The following is a 23,536-nucleotide window of genomic DNA, read 5'->3' as shown; positions in this document are numbered from 1 at the left end:
GAATAGGGGCTCCTCCAATTTGGGGAGCATACTATCCTAATCTAATATCCAAAGCGTGAAGAGAGTTCCCTGGCTGGATTTTTACAGCCTCTCCCCCCTTATTGAACTGGTTTCTGCTTCTTGTATCTCATCACTTAGCTTCCGTTTATGGCCAAATGTTAAAATGTAATTTTTCATATCTCCTTTATAATCTTGTCACAGTCCACTTAGCAAAGTGATTTCAGTGAGAGGTATCTTCCAGAGTATATCTAAGAATTTTTAAAAATAACTTTACTATGATTATGTCTGTGGTGCAGAATTTCATTCAGATAAAGTGTGCTGTCAAAGTGTGGTAATTTAAATATATTTAAAAAAACAAAAGGATGGTGCACAAACTTGCTATTTAGGACACTAGTTTCCAGACCCTGGTTTCTTTTACTAATTTAAAAACTAAAAAATGAAAAAGTTGTACTTGAAATGAATCTGTCGTTTTCTTTATAAGCACCCACTCTGGGCCCAGGGCCTTATAAGAGATTGACACACCTGTCTCTCTCTCTCTCTCTCTCTCTCACACACACACACACACACACACACACACACACACACACACACACACACACACGCACGCTCTGGTCTGTGCTCTCTTCCCTAGTGGCCCTTCTCTGACTCCTGTACCTCTTTTTCTCCCCTTCCTATTTTGAGGTTATGATTGCTCTTAGAGTTGAGGCTGCAGTTATCTTTGTAAACAGATTTTCTGTTATTGATGAAAGAATAGGACAGAATACATTTTTTACTGATTTTGAGAGCAGTGATTTGTAGAGAGTGCAGTGTAGTACCCAGGTCTCTTAAAGGGTTAGCATTCTTTCTGGCTTCCCCAAAGTCTTTTGTTTTAGGCATCTGGCACAGCCATGGGTCTTTGGAGTTTCTCTTATGAGACCTAGTACAGCACTAAGGAGCCCTGTTGTGTTTTTCTAGGTTTGGGGCCTGCTTAGATTGGATTTGCTATCCACTCCTCATCTTTCAAATGTTTCAGTGGCTGGAGGATTTCATGCAGTTATCGCAAGGTGGTGCATTCTAATTGTACCCCCAAAAAACCAAACCAACAAACCTGAATTCTTCTTCCTAACTAAAGTGATTTAACCCAGTCCTGCTACTATTTAGAAGGGTCGTTCAGATAATCTAGTGCCCTTGCCTTTTTCTTCCTTAGATCTCACTGAAGCAACCCAGCATACTGTTTAATAATCTCTGTGTGTGTGTGTGTCTCTCTCTCTCCCTCTCTCTCTCCCTCTCTCTCTGTCTCCTCCCTTCCTCTCTCCCACTCCCCTTTCTCTCCTCTCTCCTACAATAAAATCAATATACACTCATTATATAATTTAATGATACATAACATATAAATTTAAAAATTATTGTTATGTACAAAATGTCACTTGTTTAGCCTCTGGCACCTTTTTCTGTTTTAAAAAATATATTTGTGTACACATTAACCACTTTTTATAGGCATTATTGTGTGTATTATTTTGCTTGCTTGCTTTGCATTATTTACTTGGATTTTTCAGGTTTAGAGCTGGAAGGGGTCTTTGAGATAATTTAGTCCAAACTCATTTTCCAGAAGAGGAAATGGAAGCCTGGGGAGTTAACAGGATTTACTCCAATTCTCTGGGTTCTAAAAGCATAATTGGGATTTGAACCCAAGTCTTCTGATTCCAAATCTAGTGTTCTTTTCATCACACTATTCCATAGAAGCCTCTCCATATCTCTATAGCTCTCATATTTACCATCTTAAATTGAATCACAGGATACAACACTATCATACTTCTATTTAGCCACTCACCAACTCATCAACATTTTGCTCTTTGCTAATTTTTTGTGGTTCTCCTCTGTTGGAAGACTGACTCCACAAACCTTCCTGGAGAAAGTGGCAGTCATGTACATGCATTTGAAGGGTGAGTTTGAATTCAAAGTTAGTTAGCGGTCACTGCTTTCCTTGGCCATCAAGGACAAGTATGGGAGAACTTTCTGGCTGAGGAAAAGAGAGTAACTGTTCCCTAATTATTTGCTTTATTTTCTGACATAATTTCCTCTCGGGGAGTAATGCCACTTTCCCATGACATAATTCAGCCACATACTTGTATTCAAAGCTTACTTTTTCTACTAATTTGAGTCCTGTAGTTGTATTCCTAATGTCTTGTTAATGTGGTCTGAACTGTCAGTTTGCCCATCCTACTAATGGCTCTGTTAAGAGGCAGTTCCAAAGTGGCAGTCTGGTAATGCTGGACTTTGGTCTGGGGCAGATAAGTGCCCCAGATCAAACGGCTGCCACTGGCACAATGTACAGTTTAGTTACAGAGGTTTTATTAGAACTAATTTTATTAGTATGTCTGGGGTAGCAAGTTGAAAGTGTGATATGGTAGAAGGAACATGGGATTAATGTAGAGGGGTTTACTTAACTGTAGGATTTTGGACAAGTCAGTTATTGTTTTAGGCCTTATCTTAGTTTCCTCATCTCTAAAACAGGGGTAACCTACCCTGCTCTACTTGCCTCATTGGATTATCTGAAACAAGTTAGCCAGTAAGCATTTATTTCTTGTCGAAGAAATGGGTATGAAAGAGTTTTGGAGACTGACAAGGAACTGCTCTTTTAAAAACAATTTTTTTTAAACCCTTACCTTCTGACCTAGTAATAATTCAAGGCAGAAGAGCAAGGGATAGGCATTTGCCCAGGGTCATACAGCTAGTCCGCCTGAGACCAGATTTGACCTCAGGTCCTTTCAACTCCAGACCTGGTTCTCTATCCATTGTGCCACGTAGGTGCTCTAGAAATTGATCTTAAGATGTTGGGTTTTTATAGTGAAACAAATGGCATCTATTCTATATCAACATTGAGGAAATAGTGCTTGTGTTTATTTTGATCCCCTAGTTAATACAAAATGGGCTAACTCTCAGTTATCCAAATGTAGATTATAATCCCTTTGGGAAATAGCATATTTTAAATCCCAGAATGACTTTCTATTACCAGCCTGTGTAATGTTCAAAATTAAAAATTATCCATAATAAGTAATTTTTAAAAGTTTACCCTAAATAACAATGCAGGCAAAACTGAGGGCTACAGCTAATTCAGCTTTCAAAAAGACCTAAGTAGGGCTGTTTGTGAGTAACTTTGTCATTTATTTCCCACTTTTGAACATCCCTATTCCTTTGTGGGTATCCAGTCCAGTCTCCTCATTCTGTAGAGCTAACAGAGAGCTGGTAATTCTCTCCTGGTTGCCAGTGGCAGAGCTAAGATGTGAGTGCTTGCATCTAGACAAGCCTTCCTTTGCTTGGCAGTCCCCCAGGAGGTGTGGGGGCCTTTTTGAATCGCTTTCATGAGGGGGCATGGGAGTGAAGGAAAACTTTTGTCAGCACAGGAGAGCCTCTTTGGCTACTCACTTGTTGCTAAATACACAGGCTCTGGAGAGGTAAAGTAACAAGGGAATCTGCAGCCAAATGTCCATGGCTTTTGACTTGTTCCATTTCCCCTTTTGTGACTCCCATTTCTACTTCACATCTTTACCATGAAGATTTGCTTGACTAGACCTGATTTAGTTCCAACACACTTGTGCTAATGGTATTTAAGCTAATCTCTACAGGGCTAATAAGTGGCCTTTTGAGGCAGACTTTGAAGCTTGTTTGGGATCCAGTCTGGACTCATTTTTAGGCTTTCCCTCCCTCAAAATTTCCCCACTTTGAAATCCTTCTCAGCATGACCCTTTGCCTCAGTTTCCTCTTCTGCAGCTGAAGTTAGTATTTTTAGGTGACTCAGTCCTTTGGCCCGGAATTCCTAAATGTTGGCATGTGGGCCTCAGGCTTTGAAGATAAAAGGCTGATTATACAATTTGCCCTTTATTTGTTGTGTTCCAGTTCACCTGAATAAGCAATTTGGAATACTCTGAATCAGCACAAGTTTTCAAAGAAATTGCCAAAGGTGGTAAAAATTCAACATTTGTGCCTAATCTGGAGGAAGATAAATTCTTTCTACTGCCTTTCTGTTGTTGTTTTCTTCCTTTGTGTCTTGCTGGGCACAATGCCATGGTATCCTGTGAGCAGAGTTCTCCAGGAATCCAACAGCTTGAATTGAATTCATGAATAGGTCTTTTTCATCCTGTGGTCAGTTGGTCTTCCTAAAGCCATTCATCAATAAACCAGCCTCCAACCCTGATGCCCTTCCTGAAAGGGCTTTGGGAAGGCAAGCTCATTACAGAGGATAATGAAAAATTAGAGCCTGATTTAGGTGCCTGAAACCCACAAAGCATGCATTTTCAGATACATAAATGACTTCCATTTAGCACACATTAAGAAAAGAAGCCAAGGGAAACTGACAGTATAGTGCAAAAATGTTTCTTTCCCCTTTACTCCTAGCCAGAGCCTCCCCCAGGACCCACCCCTTTCACAGTATCTTAGAGGTAAATTGTTCAGAGCAGTTTTCAGAATCCTGCCCTAGGTGTTTGTATCCTTTAGGGTTGGGAACAGTGGCAGAGATTGGAGATAATTATCAACCCTGTACTGGATATATCTGTGTATATATATATATATCTTCTAAGAGAAGGAGGAGACTGGGATGACACTGGGCCATGTCATTAAGCCATTATAGAATAGGTCAGAAATTCATGAAATTTAGATCTTGAAAACTAGAGATCATATAGTCTGACCACTCATTTTTAAATGACCAAAATGAATTTTCCTTCCACAGTGAATATGATAGAACACATTGTTTGAAGCCACAAAGGGAAGTGAACACTAGCTATATTGGGGGTGGATCCTTAGAGTAGCACCCTAAACTATATATGGAGTATGGGAAGCCCTCTGTATAGTGACGCCTCCTAGATTTCACTCATGCCTGCCTCCCTTTGAATTTGGAGAGTGACACCATTGAATTGGAGATGGACCAAAATGCTTCTGAGGAATAAGTAAAGGAATTTGCATTGTTTGAATGGTGATGACTGTTTCCTTAGTTGGTAAGATCATCTACCTCCAGGGTCAGTATGAGATTCATATTTGTCTTCATCCTGCTCTGCCAGTGTGTGTAATTTCCCATTGGAGATCTTACAGCAAAAATAGAAGAACCTGACCAGCTGAATAGAAAGTCTTCCATCCCTCTACAGGCTTTCTCTTTCGAAAGCAGTGCCTTTGTCCCATCATTAGTAGCCAATGATTCCTTTTTAACCTTATAGCTTTGTTTTTACATAAACTTATTGCTAAATCAATTCCTTCCTTATCTTTTTAAAATTTTATTTAATTGATTAATAAAGAAAAATTTTCCATGGTTACATGATTCATGTTCTTTCCCTCTCCTCCTTCTACTCCCACCCCATAGCCAACAAGCAATTCCACTGGGTTTTACATGTGTCATTGATCAAGACCTATTTCCATAGTATTGATATTTGCACTAGGGTGATCATTTAGAGTCCACATCCCTAGTCATATCCCCATTGAACCATGTGACCAAGCAGCTGTTTTTCTTCTGTGTTTCTAAGAAAACTCCCAAGAAAACTTTCTGTGGAGGTGCATGGCATTCTTAAGTCCCTCAGAATTGTCCTGGATCATTGCATTGCTGCTGGTAGAGAAGTCCATTACATTCAATTGTGCCACAGTGCATCAGTCTCTGTGTATAAGGTTCTCCTGGTTCAGCTCCTTTCACTCTGCATCCATTCCTGGAGGTCATTCCAGTTCTCTTGGAATTCTTACAGTTCATTATTCCTTTTATCACAATAGTATTCCATCACCAACAGATACCACAATTGTGTTCAGCCATTCCCCAAATCATTTTCTAAGTTTTTTTGCTACCACAAAGAGCGCGGCTATAAATATTTTTGTACAAGTCTTTTTCCTTATCTCCTTGGGGTATAAACCCAACAGTGGTATGGCTGGATCAATTTCCTCCCCTATCTTGCAAGGCTTCCTTGTAACAAGAATTTTAAACTACTTGATCTGGCAGCATATGCAACATTTCATACCCTTAATATTCTCCCTTTCCTCCACTTACCTCTCCAAAAAAAGGAGGGAAGTATATCTTCATCTATGTTTTTGCCAGGCATTGTGCCTTTTGTTTTCATGATCTTATCTATAGTTCCTTGGAATTTTTCATGCTTCATTTCTTGGGGTACAGTAATGTTCCATGTGCCACCATTTTTTTAGTCATTCTCGAATCAATGGACATCCACTTGTTTCTAAGTCCTTTACTGCCATAAAAGGTGCTGCTATAAATATTTTGGTATGTAGAACCTTGCTTTTTGCCTTGGGCTTCATTGGTGAGTGAGTAGTAGGATCTCTTTGTCAAAAATGGATCTTTTAGTTCCTTTTTTGCCTTTGTCACTAATTCTTTGTCCCTTTCTTGGACCCATCTGGGTCTTTAAGATCTGGGTAGCAGTTTTACAGGCAAAAAGAAAAACATAATATAGATTCTTTTGGAGTGATGGAGAGGCATTATCCCAAGGAGCCTTTGGGTAGCTCCTGGAAGGGGGAACTTTACCAAGGATAATGGTAATGAGTCTTTTAATTAATGCGATCTCACAATTAGTTTTAATCACATTCTCTTACCATGCATATGCCCTCAGGATTTTCACTGTTGAGTGCTTTTATAAATTGGAGTCATAAATAACAAAGGGTATATAACATTTTACCTCTTTACCTGGGGTCTCAGAGATGCCACCGCCCCCAATTTCATATTTTAATTAAAATCCATAAACAGCGCTTCATTCCTGGGACCATGGTTTAATTCAGAAGCGAATGCTGATCATGCTTTTGTGTATGTGGAAGAGCTAAATTGGGGGAAGGGATGAGAAAAAGGTAGATAGTCCTCAGGATTTCACATTGCCAATCAGTGCAAGGAGTAATGGCAAAGAAAACACAAGGCAGAGGAAAAGCAGTGAATTTGAAATAAAAGGATACTGTTCAAATTCTGGCTCTGTCACTACTCTGTATGACCTTGGACAAATCACCTAACCTCTTTTGGCCTCAGTTTCTTCCTCTGTAAAATGAGGAGGCTGGGCTTGATGGCCTTGGGAAAAAAAGTTTTTTAATTAATCCTTACCTTCTGTCTTAGTATTAATTCAGCAAGCGTTAGGTAGTCCAGGTTAAGTGACTTGCCTACACACAGCCAGGAAGTGTCAGACATCAAATTTGAACCTAGGTCTTCCAAACTCCAGGCCTGATGCTTATCCATTGTCACCTAGCTGCCTCCTTGTGGCCTTTTTAAAGTCCTTTCCAAATCTGAATCTATGATTCTTTGAGCTGAGAGGATTAGTGGAGCAGTGAGTCTCATTTCGGTGGGTAGATAGCCCACCCAGATAGGTGTCCTCACAGTGTGGTACAGTAAGGATTTGTCTTTAGCTTTTTTCTCAACATTTTCTGTTTCTCTCACTTCCTTAACATGGAGTTAGCACAAGCTCCCCTTCTGAGCCAGAAGCTAGATTTCAAGTCCCCTTCCAATTAGTGGAAGTGTTGATTTCTAGGTCCAGTTATGCATCTGAAAGTATTGGCTACAAAATCATATTGGAATTTAAGTTCAAGGGAAAGCCATATGCTAATCAAAGTGTATGGGTGGTTTGAGATTTTTAAATCAAAGGTCTATTCTCATTTTCCAGGCCTCCCAAGGAATGCTTTGCAGTTCTAGAAAGCACTTATCCCTCCTCTTTGGGATAGAGCTTGGGTAGGAGGTGTTTGTTTTTTTCCTATTTTTTCACAGATCAAGATCACAGCCCCTGGCCATCTTCACCTGCCCTCCTTTGGAAAATACTGTTCTGCACTTAGATCAGAGCTAAATAAAGCCAGTCTGACCTTGCCACAGGGAGACTTCCACCCCTGTTTCTGCTGCTCAGCTCTGTCTAACTGTGACCTACAATGAAGCCAGACATTTCTTAGCCAAAATACCAAAGGGCTTAGGATGGTAGTTGGATATCTACCCTGAACACAAGTTAAAAAGGACAAAGTAGGAATTGTGCTTTACTCAGGGTATCAACTAGTAGTGATAAAAGAGAATTATAGATGTTGTTGGAAACAGGAGAACGACAATATTCTGGAAAAGTCATGGAGGACCTTGGGGTTCAAGTGTCCACCAGGGCACCTAACGTATAAAAAATGCTTTTCTGAAATTTTTAGGGAGTCATTCTGTTATTTTTCTATAACTCCTTTGCAAGAAATGTATATATTTCTCCCTCTGTGAAAATATATGATATTTTATCCTCCATCATTTTCCTCTTGAAATCCAAAACTCTTCTACTCAGACCTTCCATACTTCCTCTACATTTCTCTATGTTAGAAATTTTGCCTCCAACTTCAGAGGAAAATAATAAAGTAGAGGCCATTCTAGGAGAGTTTCTTTTTCCTTCTGTCATATCACCTCTCACATTCTCCTTTATGCTTTTCTTTGAAAATGAGAGTGCCTTCTTCCCTATACTTGGTCCTTTATCCCATCTCCTTCTGCCTTCTCTAGCATATTGTCTATTTAGTTATCCTTTCTCTAATCTTTAGCCTCTCTTTACCCACTGGCTCCTTCTCTGCTGCCTTCAAATGTGCTCAGATCTTACATCCCCAAACTTTCACTGGACCCTACTGTCCTCCTACAATATGGTCTTGTATCCCCCACTTAGCCAAACAACTGAAAAAACGCTATTCACTGATTTTCTCTCCTACCACTTTTAGCCCTTTGCCTCTGACTTCTTGAATTCTGGCATCACTGACCCGAAGCTGCTTTCTCCAAACTTTACTAAAGATTTCTTACAGTTAAATCTGTTTGGCTTTTTCTTAATCCTTATTTTCTAGACCTCTACAGCATTTGACAATATTGATAATTTTCTTCTCCCTTGTACTCTCTATTTGGGCTTTAGTCTCCTGGTTTCCCTTGTATTTTATTGCTTCTCATTTGCTCCTGGTTCATCAGTCATTACATAGGAGTATGATAGGTGTACCCTAACTATAGGTGTGTAGCTCAAGACATTGTCCTGGATCTTCTCTACATTCTGTCATTTGGTGACCTCATTAGCTCCTGTGGCTTTAATTATCCCTAGGTGGATGTTGCCAAAATCTGTATATTCAGGTTCATTCTCTTTCCCGAGTGCCACTATACTGCCTTACCATTTGCCTGTTAGACATTTCTAACTGATCTCCTAGAAATCTAATTAAGTCCTGAGATAACTTTCCTTCCCCATTCCCATCCCATCCTAACCTCTTTTTTGACCTTAACTATTTCTCTAGAGGTCATGGTCACTACCTCTATCTCAGTGATATCCTTGTTTCCTCACCTGACATGGTAATCAGTTGCCAGATCTTGCTGTTTCTATTTCTACATTTCATATTTATCAGCTTCTTATTGCTTACCACCTTCATTCAGGTCTGCATCACTTCTTTTTAAATTTTTTTTCTTTTCTTCTTTTTAAGAAACTCTTACCTTCTATCTTTGTTCTAAGGTGGAAGAACTAGGCATCTGAGGTTAAGTGACTTGCTCAGGGTCATACAGCTAAGAAGTATCTGAGACCAGACTTTTGAAGCAAGATTCTCCTGACTCCAGGCCTGGTTCTCTATGCGCTGAGCCACCTTGCTGCCCCCCTCATTGTCCCCTATGCTCTAGTCCACACTGAGATTTTCCTTTAGAGGCCACTTTCATGCTACTTTTCTATTAAATTTCTGTGGCTTTCTGTTGCTTCTAGGATCACCTTCAGTCTCATATCTCCAATTGTCCATTGTTTGGATTAGTCAAACTGAATGTTCTTTAGATATATGAAATGCTTTGGATATATCCAAAACAGAATTCATTATCCTTTTCCCCAAACCTTCCCTTTGCCTAACTTCCTCCTTATGGTCCAGGGTACTACCATCCTGCCAGTCACCCAGATCTGCAACCTAGGTTTCATCTTCAGCTTTTCACTCCCTCTCTCTCACTCTGTATTCAATTAGTTAAAAAGTCTTGTTTCTGCTTTTATAAGCTCTCTAATAAATACTCCTTTCTCTCCTCCCTCACTGCCGTCACCTTCATGCAGGTCCTCAGCATCTCACGCCTGGACTAATGCTATCTGTGTAGCCTGCCGTTGGCCTTTTTGTGTCAAGTCTCCATTCTAGGCCTTTTCCCACAAAATTGTCAAATTGATCTTCCTTGAATGCATATTTTACCCCCCCCCCCCATTCAGTAAACTCCAGAGGTTGACTGTTACCTACAAGATCAAATACAAAATCCTGTTTGACTTTTTAAATCCTTCATAATGCACCCCCCCCCCCCCCCCCCCGTTTATATTTTGTTGTTTGCATGTTGTTTTCCCTATTTGACTATGAGGTCTTTGAGAACAGGGACTGTTTGGGGCCAATTACGTAACATACATAATAGACACTTAATAAATTCTAGTTGACTTGATGTGTTTGTCTTTAAAAGCCCTTAACAACCAGGTCCCAACCTACCTTTCAAGTCCCATACTAACTCTGTAGACCTTCCAAACTGGTCTTGTTGCTGTTCCTTACACAATAGTATTCCATCTCCTATTTCCATGGGCTGTTCCTAATGCCTAGGATGTACTCCTTTGCTACCTTATAAAATCCCTCCCTTCGAGACATTTGAATTTGCACAATCATTTTTATTTGCATTCATAGTTCCAGTAGCTTTAATAATCGAATAGAAAGGAAATAGTTAGGTGGCTCAGTGGGTAGTGCGCCAGGCCTGGAGACAGGAGGGTCCTAATTTCAAATACTTCCTAGCTGTGTGGCCCTGGGCAAGTCATTTAACCTCAGTTGCCTAGTCTTCACTGCTCTTCTGCAGAAGGTTGAGTTGTTGGGGTTTTTTTGTTTTGTTTTTAAAACTTGGTGAAAGGAGGTGGATGGTGCCCAAAAGAAGATTTTAACAGACTCTAGTTCTTATGGAATTGTAGTTGTCCAAACTGGTATTTTTCAAATTTCCTCAAATATGAGGAAGTGACAGACATATATTTACTTTATTTCCTTTCTGAGGTTGTTTCTACAGATCTTTGGGGTTAGGTTACCCGCAGGTGTGAAAACTGCCTCCACTGATGGAAAGCCACAAGTCTGTAACTGATAGTCTTAGAGAACTGTCCCCAGAGGTCACAGCCCGCCCTTGGTGGCATTGCTAGTGTAGGACTTGAACCTGCTTTTTCTGATTTCAAGACTCTGTCCACTACTAAGTCAGCTGTTCTCTAATATGAAGATGTTTTAATATCTAATATAGTCTAGTCCTGAGGCCAAAATGTTTTGAGAACCATGTTACCTTTAGTAACAACAATTAGAGCACTCTCCTTGATACTAATTTATGTTCTGTTGCTGTTACTTTCCATGGCACTAGTCTTCTTGGGTTTTTGTTGATAAAAGGTTCTTTTTCCTTGTCTACTTTGGGATCAAAACACCATCTTCATAAGACTAGAATATCACTGCCTTCAGTTTTCTGTTTTCTCTCTGAGATTATTGTTTCTAAAAATGTTCTAGAATTGACCGAATATTCTCAGTTCCTGATTGGTGTTTGGCTCTTGATTGGGTATGAAAAGAGATTGGAGGAACAATTCTCACCCAGATGTGGTTGGTTTGCCACTCAATGCTCCCATTTATTTTCCCTCATCAACAAATTTTGAACATCTGTACTTCCAAGAGCTTCTAGTGGAACACTAGGACTGCTTGTTTTTCTAATCATCCACAGACATAAAAAGCCAAGTTTCTCTTTCCAGACTGTATAATCTCATTCCCTATGAGGCATGTGATCTATATTTGGCTGTTACTTTTTGTAATGTTTGAGATAATTCTCTTTCTGATAAATTTGAATTCCCTTCTCAGGAAAGGGCCTGTAATTTTAACCTTTGGACTTAACTGGTATTTCCCTAATTTTCTAGCTCTGTTAGGGGAAGAAATTTCCAGTTTAATGCTTCCATCTATCTTAGCAACCAGATTGACCTATGCTCTTTAAAAAGTCTTCTATCTTTGCCAAGGGTACCCCTACAACAGGAAATTTGAGCTAATGACACTCAGGCTGATGCAGTCAGACTGGGAATTATCCTTACAACCTGTAGATGTGTCAGTTTGTTCAGGGTGACTGAAGGTAGACTTGGAGGTTATGGAGCTCCATAAAAGCCTTTTGCCAACTAAGTTCTCATGTTTTTTGAGGTAGTGTTTTTTTTCCTTAGCATTTGCTTGTTGCATTTTTTTTAAACTTTGTCCATTGTAGTTGGAGGCTGAATCAGGGACACAAGATACGACCTCATTCTGAGTACCAAAAGATCTCTTTGCCCTGAAAGGCCATTTAAAGATGGGACAGACAAGTGGGATGAGAGAACCCCCAGATTCAAATAACCTATTTGTGAACATAGTGGGGCCTTCCACTTATCTAAAAGTTATTTGGCTTTTAAAGGTCATATGTTGTCAGGAGGTGGTCAGGAGAGAGAATCTACTTCCCTACTTCTGTGAATCTATGATATTCTCCCTAGTTTGAGACAGGCTACTAGAGCTAGGCTAGACCTCTTCTCCACCTTGAGTGCACCCCCTTCACCCCCAAGGTCTTTGTTCTGATTTCGGGGGGGAAAACATCCTCCTTAGCTAGATGAGATGTGGCCTACTTGGACCTAGTGAGATGGTGCTGTTATGGCCCTAGCCTGTGACTATAGTACAAAAAGCTTTTATATCCCTCTCCAGCAGCAACAGGAACCCCTATCCAAAATAACTAAGGAAATTCAGTTAGAAGCTTGTTCTTTAGTTGGTGTGGAAGATAGGAAGGAAGTTCAAATGCCTAATGGTTACCTTGGTGGTGAGGATGGGGTGGGGATAATGCTCCTCCAGAAGGAATGATACTTGTCACTTAACTGTGTGGACAGGCAGTACTTTTCTAGTTTTTTCACTCTTGAGCACACAGCTGTACTATTTGAAATGTCTTAGCCATGGCAACAGTTGGGAGCCAACTGCTACTGCAGTTAGATAAATGATAGGTAAATTTTGAGTCGGCATACTGCTAATTGAATTGCGTATTTGGGAGATTCTGGGGCCTAGTCATACCACCTAGGCGTGACAGTGGCACAGGCTCTCCTGGTGATTTGTTGATATTTGGTTGGTGCCTTTTGTATCTTGATCATGTTCTTTTTTCTTATAGTGTGAGTGACTGCCCTGTGTTATGTTGATGCTGGTCTGCCATGCTAGCCTGTCTGCCTGGGCCAAGTGACCTGTCCTTTCAGCTTCTCTCTCACACGCAGATGAACACTGGACTTCAGAAATGTAAGTGATGTGGGTGGAACTAGACACAGCTCCTTGTTCACAATTGAGGCAGAACAGAAGGCTAAATCTCCCCAGTATATTTAACCTGAGTTGGAGGAAACAATGAGGGAACAGCTGCCAAATCATATACCAGCAGCATGAGGCTTCAGTGAGATCCATGTTGATGGATCCCAAGCCCACTGTCCAGGGGTAGATACTTTTAAGGGGCAGCTAAGTGGTAGAGTGCCAGACCTGGAATCAGGAAGACTCATCTTCAGATCCAGTCCCAGAAACTTCCTAGTTATGTGACCCTGGGCAAGTCACATCACCCTGTTTGCCTCCCATTCTAGAATTTTTGCCAAGTAAACCCCTACATGGAGTCACACACAAAGCATCTGAAACACTGAACAACAACATGGTAGATGCTTTGTGTCTCTATCATGTTTAGTTAGGTGGAAGCAGTGAATACAAATTAGGGCACCTGCAGATACCATGTATGCCTTTGACTCTGGCAGATGCCAGTCAGGAACTCCTTTCCTTTGGTCTTGCTCATTGTAAGTTTTGGGTTAGAGCCAGCCAGCCAGAAAGTAGAATGACCCTTCTTCGGGTGGGGATTTAGAGCTGCTTCCCTGACACAGTTGAAGGTTGTTTTTTAATTATTGCCAGGTTCTTGCTCTCCAACCCTGATTGTCAAGTGTGGACCTTTGGACACTCTTATTAGAGTCTTTTCCAGGGGCTACTAAGCCACTGCTATTGGGTCTGGTGGCTCAAAGGGGGCAAGACACTGCCTGAGGTGTTAATAACTGAGGTAGTAATGTGATGCTCCAAGGAGGGGAGGACTTGGGTTAATTAAAAAATCATAGTAACTTTGAATTGAAAGGAGGGAAATCAAGCAGCCAGACCTCAGACTTGTTCCTCTGACTTTGAGTGAGGTTTGACTGCTCGTCTATCCAACTCATTTCAATTTTGGATAGCTCTTATGATTGTTAAAAGTTTTGCCTTGTCTCCAAGAGGATCAACTTTATTTCTTCATCTGGTGGTGCCACCCTTTCTATAAGTTTTGTCAGGGCTTCCTTTTTTCTTCTAGGAACAAATTAAATTTATCTCAGGACAGCCAGCTGTTGGTTAATCACAATGCAAAGTCTGAAAATAGTTAATGAAACTGGCTCTCTTTCATGGTGGAACTGAAGCTACAACTCTTCAGTTAAAGTTTTGTGACTCAGTCGAGCAAGATTTAGCAACACCAATTTTCCCTTTTTGCTGTGAGTTAAGTGGTCCAAAGTTCTTGCCCTAATAGGATCAGAGAATTTGTAGGAAGGGACCACAGCAGCCCCTGACTTGAAGGGTTGTGGAGATTTGAGAGCAAATGGCCCTGCCAAATGTAAATATGTTTAAGTTTAAGCAAGACCTGTCTTGAAACCAGCATAGCCCTTTTAATTACTACTTCCTTTTCTTAAGGCAAGGGAATTAAAGTGTTTATTGAGTACCTGCTGTATACCAGACCCTGTGTTAAGTGCTTTATAGCTACTTCCTCATTTGGTCTTGATCTCCACCAACCCTTCAAGTTAGGGACTGCTAGTATCCCCGTTTTACAGTTAAGGAAATTGACACAGATGGAGGTGAAGTGCCTTGTCTAGGGTCCCACAACTAATAAGTGTCTGAAGATGTCTAGCAACCATCTACAATTAAATGATCCTTTCTAGAATTTTGCCAGGAATTGAAGCAGGTTATAGACTGATCTCTTTTCCTTTTATGGAAAATCAAAGCTTTTTGCCCTTTTCCAGATTTACAGAGTAACCAATCTCAGGTTTCCCATGATCTTTCAGATATTATGATAACTCAACAGTCACATCTGCCTGTTCTTTTCAGGAACTCTCACCTATGGATTCTTTCTGGGGTGATTTCCCTTGTAGAATTTTAGTCCATGTTTGGAATCCTATGTATTTTTCTTTAAACCCTTTAAAATCTCTTCCCCCTAGGTACAGTTGGGTGGCTGAGTGGATTGAGAGCCAGGCCTAGAGACAGGAGGTCCTGGGTTCAAATTTGGACTCAGCCACTTCCTAGCTGTGTGACCCTGGGCAAGTCATTTAACCCCATTGCCTAGCCCTTACCACTCTTCTGCCTTGGAACCAATACACAGTATTGACTCTAAGATGGAAAAATAAATTGAAACCCCCCCCCCCCCAAAAAAAAAAATTTTTTTTTTCTTCTATTGCAAGATCAAGGAATAACTAGTCATCATTTTCTGTGCCATATACTAATTTCCTCCCTGTTCGTACAAATTAGTTCTTGTTTTGTGCTTTGTTAGGTTTGTGTTTCTCCATTTTTCAAAGGACAAAATTCTTCTCAGGCAAGTCAGTCTGATCTGCTTTAGTCTAGATGTCTGGCTATTTGAAGTGTTCCCTCATTACTATATCATACCTTTTCTCCCAGGTTTGTGATCTGTTTCTGCCAAGGTGGTCTGGAATATACTCATGACAGTGGTTTCTTTTTATCTCTTTACTGATCTCCACCCAAATGCTCTGGCACTCCCTTTTTGCAGGCTTTTTGCATGTTGAGTATATTCCCCTAATACTACAGCCACAACAGTCCCCTTCAGAGTTACTTGTCAGTAATGGGCTTATTCATCCAGGTGAATGTCAGTGATATTGAGGAGGTCAAAATTTCCCTCTCATATCAGGACCTTCAGGTCTTCTTTTTCTATTTAAATTTTGGACATTTAAATAGAGTTATTTGAAATCATGGGACTTTACTACTGACTACTTTTTTGTTTTTTATTATAGTTATTCTCTATAGTGTCTAATTTTGGGGACGTGCATAGACAAAACCTTCTTTTTTCCATCTTAAAGGGAAGGCAGGGCCCCTTCCCTGGGAGATTTACAGACATCAGACCACCTTCTTACCAGCCTTTGTCATCATAAGGAATATGTCATCTTTAAACCATGGTCCAGAAGTCCAAATCCTATTCTCACAACCTGCTTTTTTTAGCCAGCTGTTCACTTCTCAGATTAATTTTTCTCATCATCCTTTGCCTTCAGTGGCCCGAACTGAGGGAAATGCATCCTTGTGTTCTTTGGTTTTCAAATCTGCCTGAGATTTCATAACCATTGATAGCATTTTGGGGTTCCTTTGGGCAATATCATTTGTGTCTATGAATCACCAGGAGGTAGTTGTCATCCATTCTGAGAAGTGTGAGAATATTCTCCATTATGCCTTAGATAAATGTCCTAGGAGAGGGTTGGTGGGGAGCTGCCTGCTTTTCTCTTCTTTCCCTTTCCAAATCTTCTCTCCTAATCAGCTTTTTCAACTGCCGTATAATTTCCTAGAAGACAAGCAGCCAATTTCTTCCTCATAGTACAAGATTTTCTTTTTTCTTCCCTTTTGCCTCCATATAATCTCTTCCTTCCTAGTCACCTAAAAAAGATCGTTTTCCTTTTTCTGACTTAGGATCTCCTTTTCCCCCATTGAGGCCTGGCTCCTTCTTTTGGATCACCCATTGTCCCTACTCTTCATTGTAGAGGCCATTCCTGGTGTCACTCTCAAGAGGGAGACTAGATTATATTTGGAACAAAGGAGGACTCTTGACTGTCTCCGATTATGAATATTGTAGGATTTTACAGAATCTGATTTCAAGATATAAGGTCTGAGGTTATCCTCTCCAGCTCCTACATTGTGTTTTACATTTATATTGAAATGAGACCAAGAAAGGTTGAATGACTTTGCAGAGGTCCCAAAGAGCCAAGATTTGAACCAGATCCCCTGAACCTCAGGCCCCAAATTCAGCACCATCTCACTCTGCCACATTGCAAAGTTGATCCTACTCCCTCTCCAATCTGATGGAGATTCCTACCTTTTGTTTCATTGGAATTGCTTCTCTCTTAATCCTAAGCAGCTTCTTAATAACTTGAGCAGCCACCTCACATCCTTTCCTTATTCTTAGCAATTCCATAGCAGCTTCTCTTGCTCCCTCATGCCAGTCTCCTCTCTGACCAGTTTTCTCTATCCACCAATCTACTTCCACCCATTTGGGTAATTAACCTGATTTATTCTACTTGCTGGGTTTTGCTTTCTTTGCCTTATCAGCTACTTCTCCTTTTTCCTTCTTGTGTCTTAATTGATCCTCACTTTTCCTTCATCCTTTTTCACAGAAATGGAAAATAAAATTGGACCTTGAAGTTATTTTCCTCCAAATGTTCCTTAATTCTCCCATTTTTCTTCTCTAAAAATATAATTCTTGATTTCACAAGTCTAAAACTCTGAATTTTTGCAGTTTTCTTTGTGATGAGGTTTATTTTGTTCTACATATGCCTTAATGTATTTTCATTTTTAAAATTAAATTAAACATTTTTTGCCAACTACAAGTAATAACAAACTTCCACCTAAGTTTTAAAGTTCTATGATCTGAATTATCAGAGAGATAATTCAGAGAGACCCCTCCCAGAGCTGGCAAGCAAATTCAATCTGGTTTATTCAAATGTATTATCATGCAAAACATTCTGCACTGTTTTCTTATTCAACTCAAGTCATCTCCTTTCCTATATCTTTCATTGAATCCTGAACTCTACTCCCCTACCCCAGGTAGCTTTATGACTTGTGTGTCCAATTCTTTGGATTACATGAACACATCCAAAGAACCACAGCTGCCTAGAAGATATGCCAGATGGTCATCTCTTCTCTGACTTTTCTTCAGATTGTCTGGCAGCTTCCTTCTGGAGGGGATGCAGGACCCAGGAAAAGGACCTTTGGGAGAATTAGGAGCAGTGCTAAGGCATTTTCAGAACCTATTGGAAGTGTTGTTCTGGCAAGACCTATGTTCCCCCAGGCTCAGTCTACCACAAGAGAACAAAGCTTCACTTCCTCCAAGTCTTCTCTACTAGGTCTTCATTCTTTTCAATCCCTCCAAACAAATCTCCATATACCCTACAATTTAAAAATAAACTGGGGCTGTGTTGGCAAAGCCGCACGGCACAGGTGAAAAGCCAGCACTGGGAAGTTGCTCCATTCTCCCTTTTCCCAGCACCCAAGGATATTTTTTTGCATGCCTTACTCCTGGGTGCTTGAATTGGGAAAAGGTTTGCCAACCCTGACAGAGGGCATCTGTCATTACATCCACCTTTTCTCTGCATGGTAGTATCAAGTACAACTAGTTTGCTTTACTCTTGGTTCTTCCTATATTTTATTCAGTGGGTTCTTTTTAGGACCCACTGTCATCCTCCACTTCCACCACCACCCAAAGGCTACTGTCAATTAAATGAAAAATCAGAATGGTTCTCTTGCGTTGGCATCCAAAGGGCCCAGAGTTCTCGGCCCAGCTTTGCCATTAAGCTGCGCAATGACTGTAAGCAAACCACTTTTCACTGGACCTCTGTTTCCTCATTTGTAAAATGAGGGGTATAGACTCTGTAAATGATCTAAGTTCCCTTCTAATTCCTACATGCTCTAAATTGTACACTTTGTCTCTCTCCAGGAAGCACCTTCTATTATTTGAGCTTTACTAAATTTTGATGAAATGGGCATTGAAGGTGATTTTTGTCTTTGTTTTATACATGAGCAAGTAGATTTGCCCTAGATCAAGTCACTTGTCCAGACTCACTCAGCCACTGTTTATAGGTAGGATTCCCCAGGTCTCTCAGCCCTTTAAGTCCAGTCCTTTTAGCTATACCACCCTGTCTGTCTTTTTGAATGAATGCTTTGCCCTCCTAGAAGGAATTACTAATTCAGTGGACATAGATATGCCTGCTCTGTGCCTTCTATTTGTCTTGGCAGCAGATACCGTACCAGATGCTATTATGACCTCCTCTATCCTGTGGCCAAAGAATTAGTGAACATTTTTTAATAAACTGCTGACTTGTTTCTTTTCTGTGTCCAGTAGGAAATAACCAGTGCAAATGGCCTTATCGATCTGAATTGCTTTATAACCCAATAAGAACCTATTCTATTAATAACAGAAGTAAGACTTAAGAACCCTCTTCCTCCAATGTTTTGTATTCCTTGAATAGACCTGTTCTTTTGTAGTACCTTTTTTCTTATTTTATAAGTTGCTTTTCAAATTATGGTTTCTGCCAAGTTGATTTTAAGTTTCTCCTCCCAGACATTGGAAAGGAGCTTGGAAAGCTTTGGCTAGACCATTTAGGGTTTGAACACTCTGGCACCTTGATCCATAATCACCTCTGCTCACTCCCATATTCACCATCAGAACATGATAGAAATCAGAGAATGCTTAAATGAACTCCTTTTTATTTTAAAATTATTTTATTTTTAAAAAAATATTTTTCTATGTTTCCATGATTCGTTTTCTCCCCCCCCCTCCCAGAGCAGCCGATAATCAATTCCACTGGGTTGTACAAATATTATCACTTGATACCTATTTCCACATTATTCATTTTTACCATAGAGCTGAAACCCCAAAAGTTTTCTTTCTCTCATCGTGGATAACATTCTTTTTTGTAAATCCTTCAGGAATGTCCTGGATTATTGTATTGCTACTAGTAGTAAAACTGCATTGCATTGGATAGTTCCACAATGTTTCATTTTCAGTGTTCTCTTAGTTCTGTTCATTTCACTCTGCATCAGTTCTTGGAGGTTCTTCCAGTTCACATGGAATCCCTCCAGTTCATTATTCCTTTGAGCAAAATAGTATTCCATCACCATCAGATGCTACAATTTTTTCAGCCATTCCCCAATGGATGGATACTCCCTCATTTTCCAATTTTTTGCCACCACATAGAGCGCAGCTGTAAATATTTTTGTACAAGTCTTTTTCCTTATTATCTCTTTGGAGTACAAACCCAGTAGTGGTATGACTGAATCAAAGAGTATGCATTCTTTTATTATTTTTTTATTAAGAATATTTTTCCATGGTTACATGATTCATGATTCCCTCTTCCCCCTCCCAAATCCGACAAACAGTTTCACTGGGTTATACATATATAATTGTTCAAAACCTATTTATGTATTGTTCATATCTGTAGTAGAGGGATCTTTTAACATCAGAACCCCAATGACATCCCCATTGAACCATGTGTTTCTGCTCCCACAATTCTTTCTCTGGATGTGGATAGTGTTCTTTCTCCCAAGTTCCTCTGGATTGTCCTGGGTCATTGCATTGCTGCCAGTAGCAAAGTCAGTTACAATCGATTGTGCTGCAATGTATCGGTCTCTGTACAATGTTCTCCTGGTTCTTTTAAAGCACTTTGTGCATAATTCAAAATTGCCTTCCATAATGGTTAAATTAATTTACAACTCCACCAGCAAGGCATTAGTATCCCAATTTTGCCATATTTCCCACCAACATTTTCCTTTACTGTCGTATTGGCCAGTCTGCTAGGTGTGAGGTGGTACCTCAGCATTGTTTTGATTTGCATTTCTCTAATTTAGAACACTTTTTCATGTCCTTATTGATGGTTTTGATTGCTTTATCTGAAAACTGCCTAATCATATCCCTTGACCATTTGTCATTTGGGGAATGGCTTGATTTTGGGGGGGGCACAATTGACATAGGTCCTTATAAATTTAAGAAATTAGAGCTTTGTCAGAGGTTTTAGTTCTAAATTTTTTTCCCCAATTTGTTGCTTCCCTTCTAATTTTGGTTGCATTTGGTTTTATTTGTACAGAAACTTTTTAATTTAATATAATCAAATTTATCCATTTTAATATTTTGTAATATTCTTTCTCTTGCTTGGTCTAAATTCCTTCCTTTCCTATAGATCTGACAGGTATACTATTCTTTGTTCACCTAATATTTAAGTCATTTCCCCATTTCGAACTTATCTTGGTATAGGGTTTAAGATGTTGATCTAAACCTAATTTCTCCAATACTGTTTTCCAATTCTCCCAGCAGTTTTTGTCAAATAGTGGGTTCTTCTTGCTACTGTCATTTAACCCCAAGTCTATTCCATTGATCCACCCTTTTATCTCTAAGCCAATACCATATTGTTTTGATTGTCACTGCTTTATAGTGTAGTTTGAGATCTGGTAATGCTAGGCCTCCATCCTTCACATTTTTTTCCCCATTAGTTCCCTTGATATTCCTTTGATCTTTTATTCTTCCAGAAGAAATTTGTAATACTTTTTTCTATTTGTATACAATAAGTTTTTTTGTAGTCTGATAGGTGATTCACTGAATAAGTGAATTAATTTAGGTAGGATTATCATATTATATCAGCTCGTCCTACCCATGAGCAATTAATGTTTTTCCAATTGTTTGGATTTAGTTTTATTTGTGTGAAAAGTGTTTTGTAGTTGTGTTTATATATAATTTCTGAATTTGTCTTGGCAAGTAAATTGCCAGATATTTTATATTGTCTAGAGTGATTTTAAATGGAGTTTCTCTTTGAACTTGATTTCAGGCTAAATGCTAAATAATTACTCTCTGCTGTTGAACCTTCTCATGTTATGCCTCATCACTAACCCTAACCTCCACTGTTTTTTTCTGACCCACTGTTTAGTGTGTGTGTGTGTGTGTGTGTGTGTGTGTGTGTGTGTGTGTGTGTGTGTGTGTGTGTGTGTTTTTAAACCCTTACCTTCTGTCTTGGTATCAATACTGTGTATTAAGAGTGGTAAGGGCTAGGCAATGGGGGTTAAGTGACTTGCCCAGGGTCATATAGCTGGGAAGTATATAAGGTCAGATTTGAAACTAGGACCTCCTGTCTCTAGGCCTGGCTCTCACTCCCACTCCACTGAGCTACCCAGCTGCCCCCTCTTTAGTTGATTCTGTTAACTTCTGTAGCTTCTTTTTTGACTCTTGACTTTTATCTTAAAGGTGGGCTCTGTTCTCAAGGTGTGGGGACCATTCTCTTAAACTTTAGTTTTTCCTGTTAATTCACTCTCCTCTAGGGACTGCTGATAGCTTGCAGGGCTCAGAGCCCTGTGAACTTGTGCTGGGGCCCTCAGTGCTGCTATATTTTCTAAGGAAATAGAACCCCATATCTTACCATTTGACTTTATTCCTGCCTGGCCACCTTAGAAGCAATGACATGGTCAGAAGGCCCATAGCCACGGGCAGGAGGAACACCTCTAAGAGGCTCTGAATTTACATAGTGGTGGTGACTTTGGCATCCAGATAAATTCAGGGCAGTCTGTCATGGGGGTGAGTTGGGAAAACTCTTCTATATTCTAGCTTTACCTGCTCCTTCCAGAGAAGAGACAAAACTCTGAATTTAGGAGATTACATTTAGGCACAGCTTTTCAGACTCCACACCATTCCTCTTTTTCCTCTAAATCAAACACAAGCAGGAGCCTATGATTTCTTCACTCCAGAAGAAGCAGTTATTATACTGGAACACAGAGGTAGCTCAGTGGATTGGGAGCCAGGCCCCAGGGGAGATGGTGAGGAGGCAGTGGGAGTTGGTCCTGAGTTCAAATCTGCCCTCAAATACTTCCTAGCTGTGTGACCATGAGTACTCACTTAACCCCAATTGCCTAGCCCTTACTGCTCTTCTACCTCACAGCCAATACTTAGTATTGATTCTAAGACAGAAGGAAAGGGTTTATATATATCTTGGAAGTCAAAAGACCCAACTCGGAAGCTCCTACTGACCTCATTCCTCTTGAGCTGCCAACTATGGCTTTGTACCCTGATTTATCCCCCCCACCCCCGCAGTCTATCCCTCTCTTCAGCCACTTATCACAGAGGCAAATGCCTCTCTGTCTTCTCAATTTCACACATTTTTCTCCAAAGAGAAGAGATTCCAGTTAAATAAAACTTGATTGACAAGTATCCAGGTGACGTTAAATTGAATGTATTAAAAATTGGTCTACTCTGAAAAGCTGTTCCCCTGTGGAGGTGACCTCATACACTGTTGATGATTCTGGGCTCTACTAAGCCTGTTCTCTTATAAGGGCCTTTACAAAGAAGGGATTTTCACGAAAGTGTTGTGTACTTAGGAAGGTCTTGGGCTGTGATAGAACCAGTGGGGGGAGAACAAATATTGGCTTGGGGTCAGGGGCAAAAAAGGCGATTGATGTTTTTTTTGTCCCTTGTCTTTTTTCCTGAGTTTGCTTGTCATCCTTGCAAAGGAGCCATGCTAATCTTCTCTGTATCATTCCAGTTTTAGTGCATGTGCAGCCAAAATGGGCAAATGTAATTCGTGTTCCAAAACTGGCTTCTAACCCGTAGCCTAGGTAGACTCTCCAGTCCTTCAGCTGCAACTTCTCCTTGGTCTGATTAATTCAGTTTCTACTTCAGGCCATTCCAGAACTCCTAGTCTGTGGTCTTCCTCTCCTTGTCTTCAACTCTCAGGCAGACCATTCTTCCTTTCCCCTCCCCCCATACTCTTCTCATTTCCTGTTGGTTTCTGACTGCCTTATTAGACTGACTCCAATTTCCTGTGTCCTTCCCATTGCTGACGAAATCAAT

General features: G+C 40.2%; 1 protein-coding gene and 1 non-coding gene across 6 annotated transcripts in view; one reads left to right on the top strand and one right to left on the bottom strand.

The window, feature by feature from the left end:
* Nucleotides 1-23,536, top strand: part of FAM222B (family with sequence similarity 222 member B) — a 69,850-nt gene that overhangs the window by 40,118 nt on the left and 6,196 nt on the right. For 4 of the 5 annotated variants that reach the window (XM_056819521.1, XM_056819520.1, XM_056819517.1 and 1 more), the window contains one exon: nucleotides 13,079-13,200. In XM_056819521.1, the coding sequence (XP_056675499.1) occupies nucleotides 13,119-13,200 (82 nt within the window). In that variant the 5' untranslated portion in view covers nucleotides 13,079-13,118. Of the gene's footprint in view, nucleotides 1-1,447; nucleotides 1,923-13,078; nucleotides 13,201-23,536 lie in introns of those variants that run through there. The other variant, XM_056819518.1, reaches the window with a different exon arrangement.
* On the bottom strand, nucleotides 23,152-23,256 carry LOC130457705 (U6 spliceosomal RNA). The gene has a single exon (XR_008916991.1). It is a non-coding gene; the product is annotated as a U6 spliceosomal RNA (small nuclear RNA).

Source organism: Monodelphis domestica, chromosome 2 (genome assembly GCF_027887165.1).
Source record: "Monodelphis domestica isolate mMonDom1 chromosome 2, mMonDom1.pri, whole genome shotgun sequence".
Lineage (NCBI taxonomy): Eukaryota > Metazoa > Chordata > Mammalia > Didelphimorphia > Didelphidae > Monodelphis > Monodelphis domestica.
The sequence above is the reverse complement of the archived record's forward strand: the minus strand, read 5'-3'. Positions and strand labels throughout refer to the sequence as shown.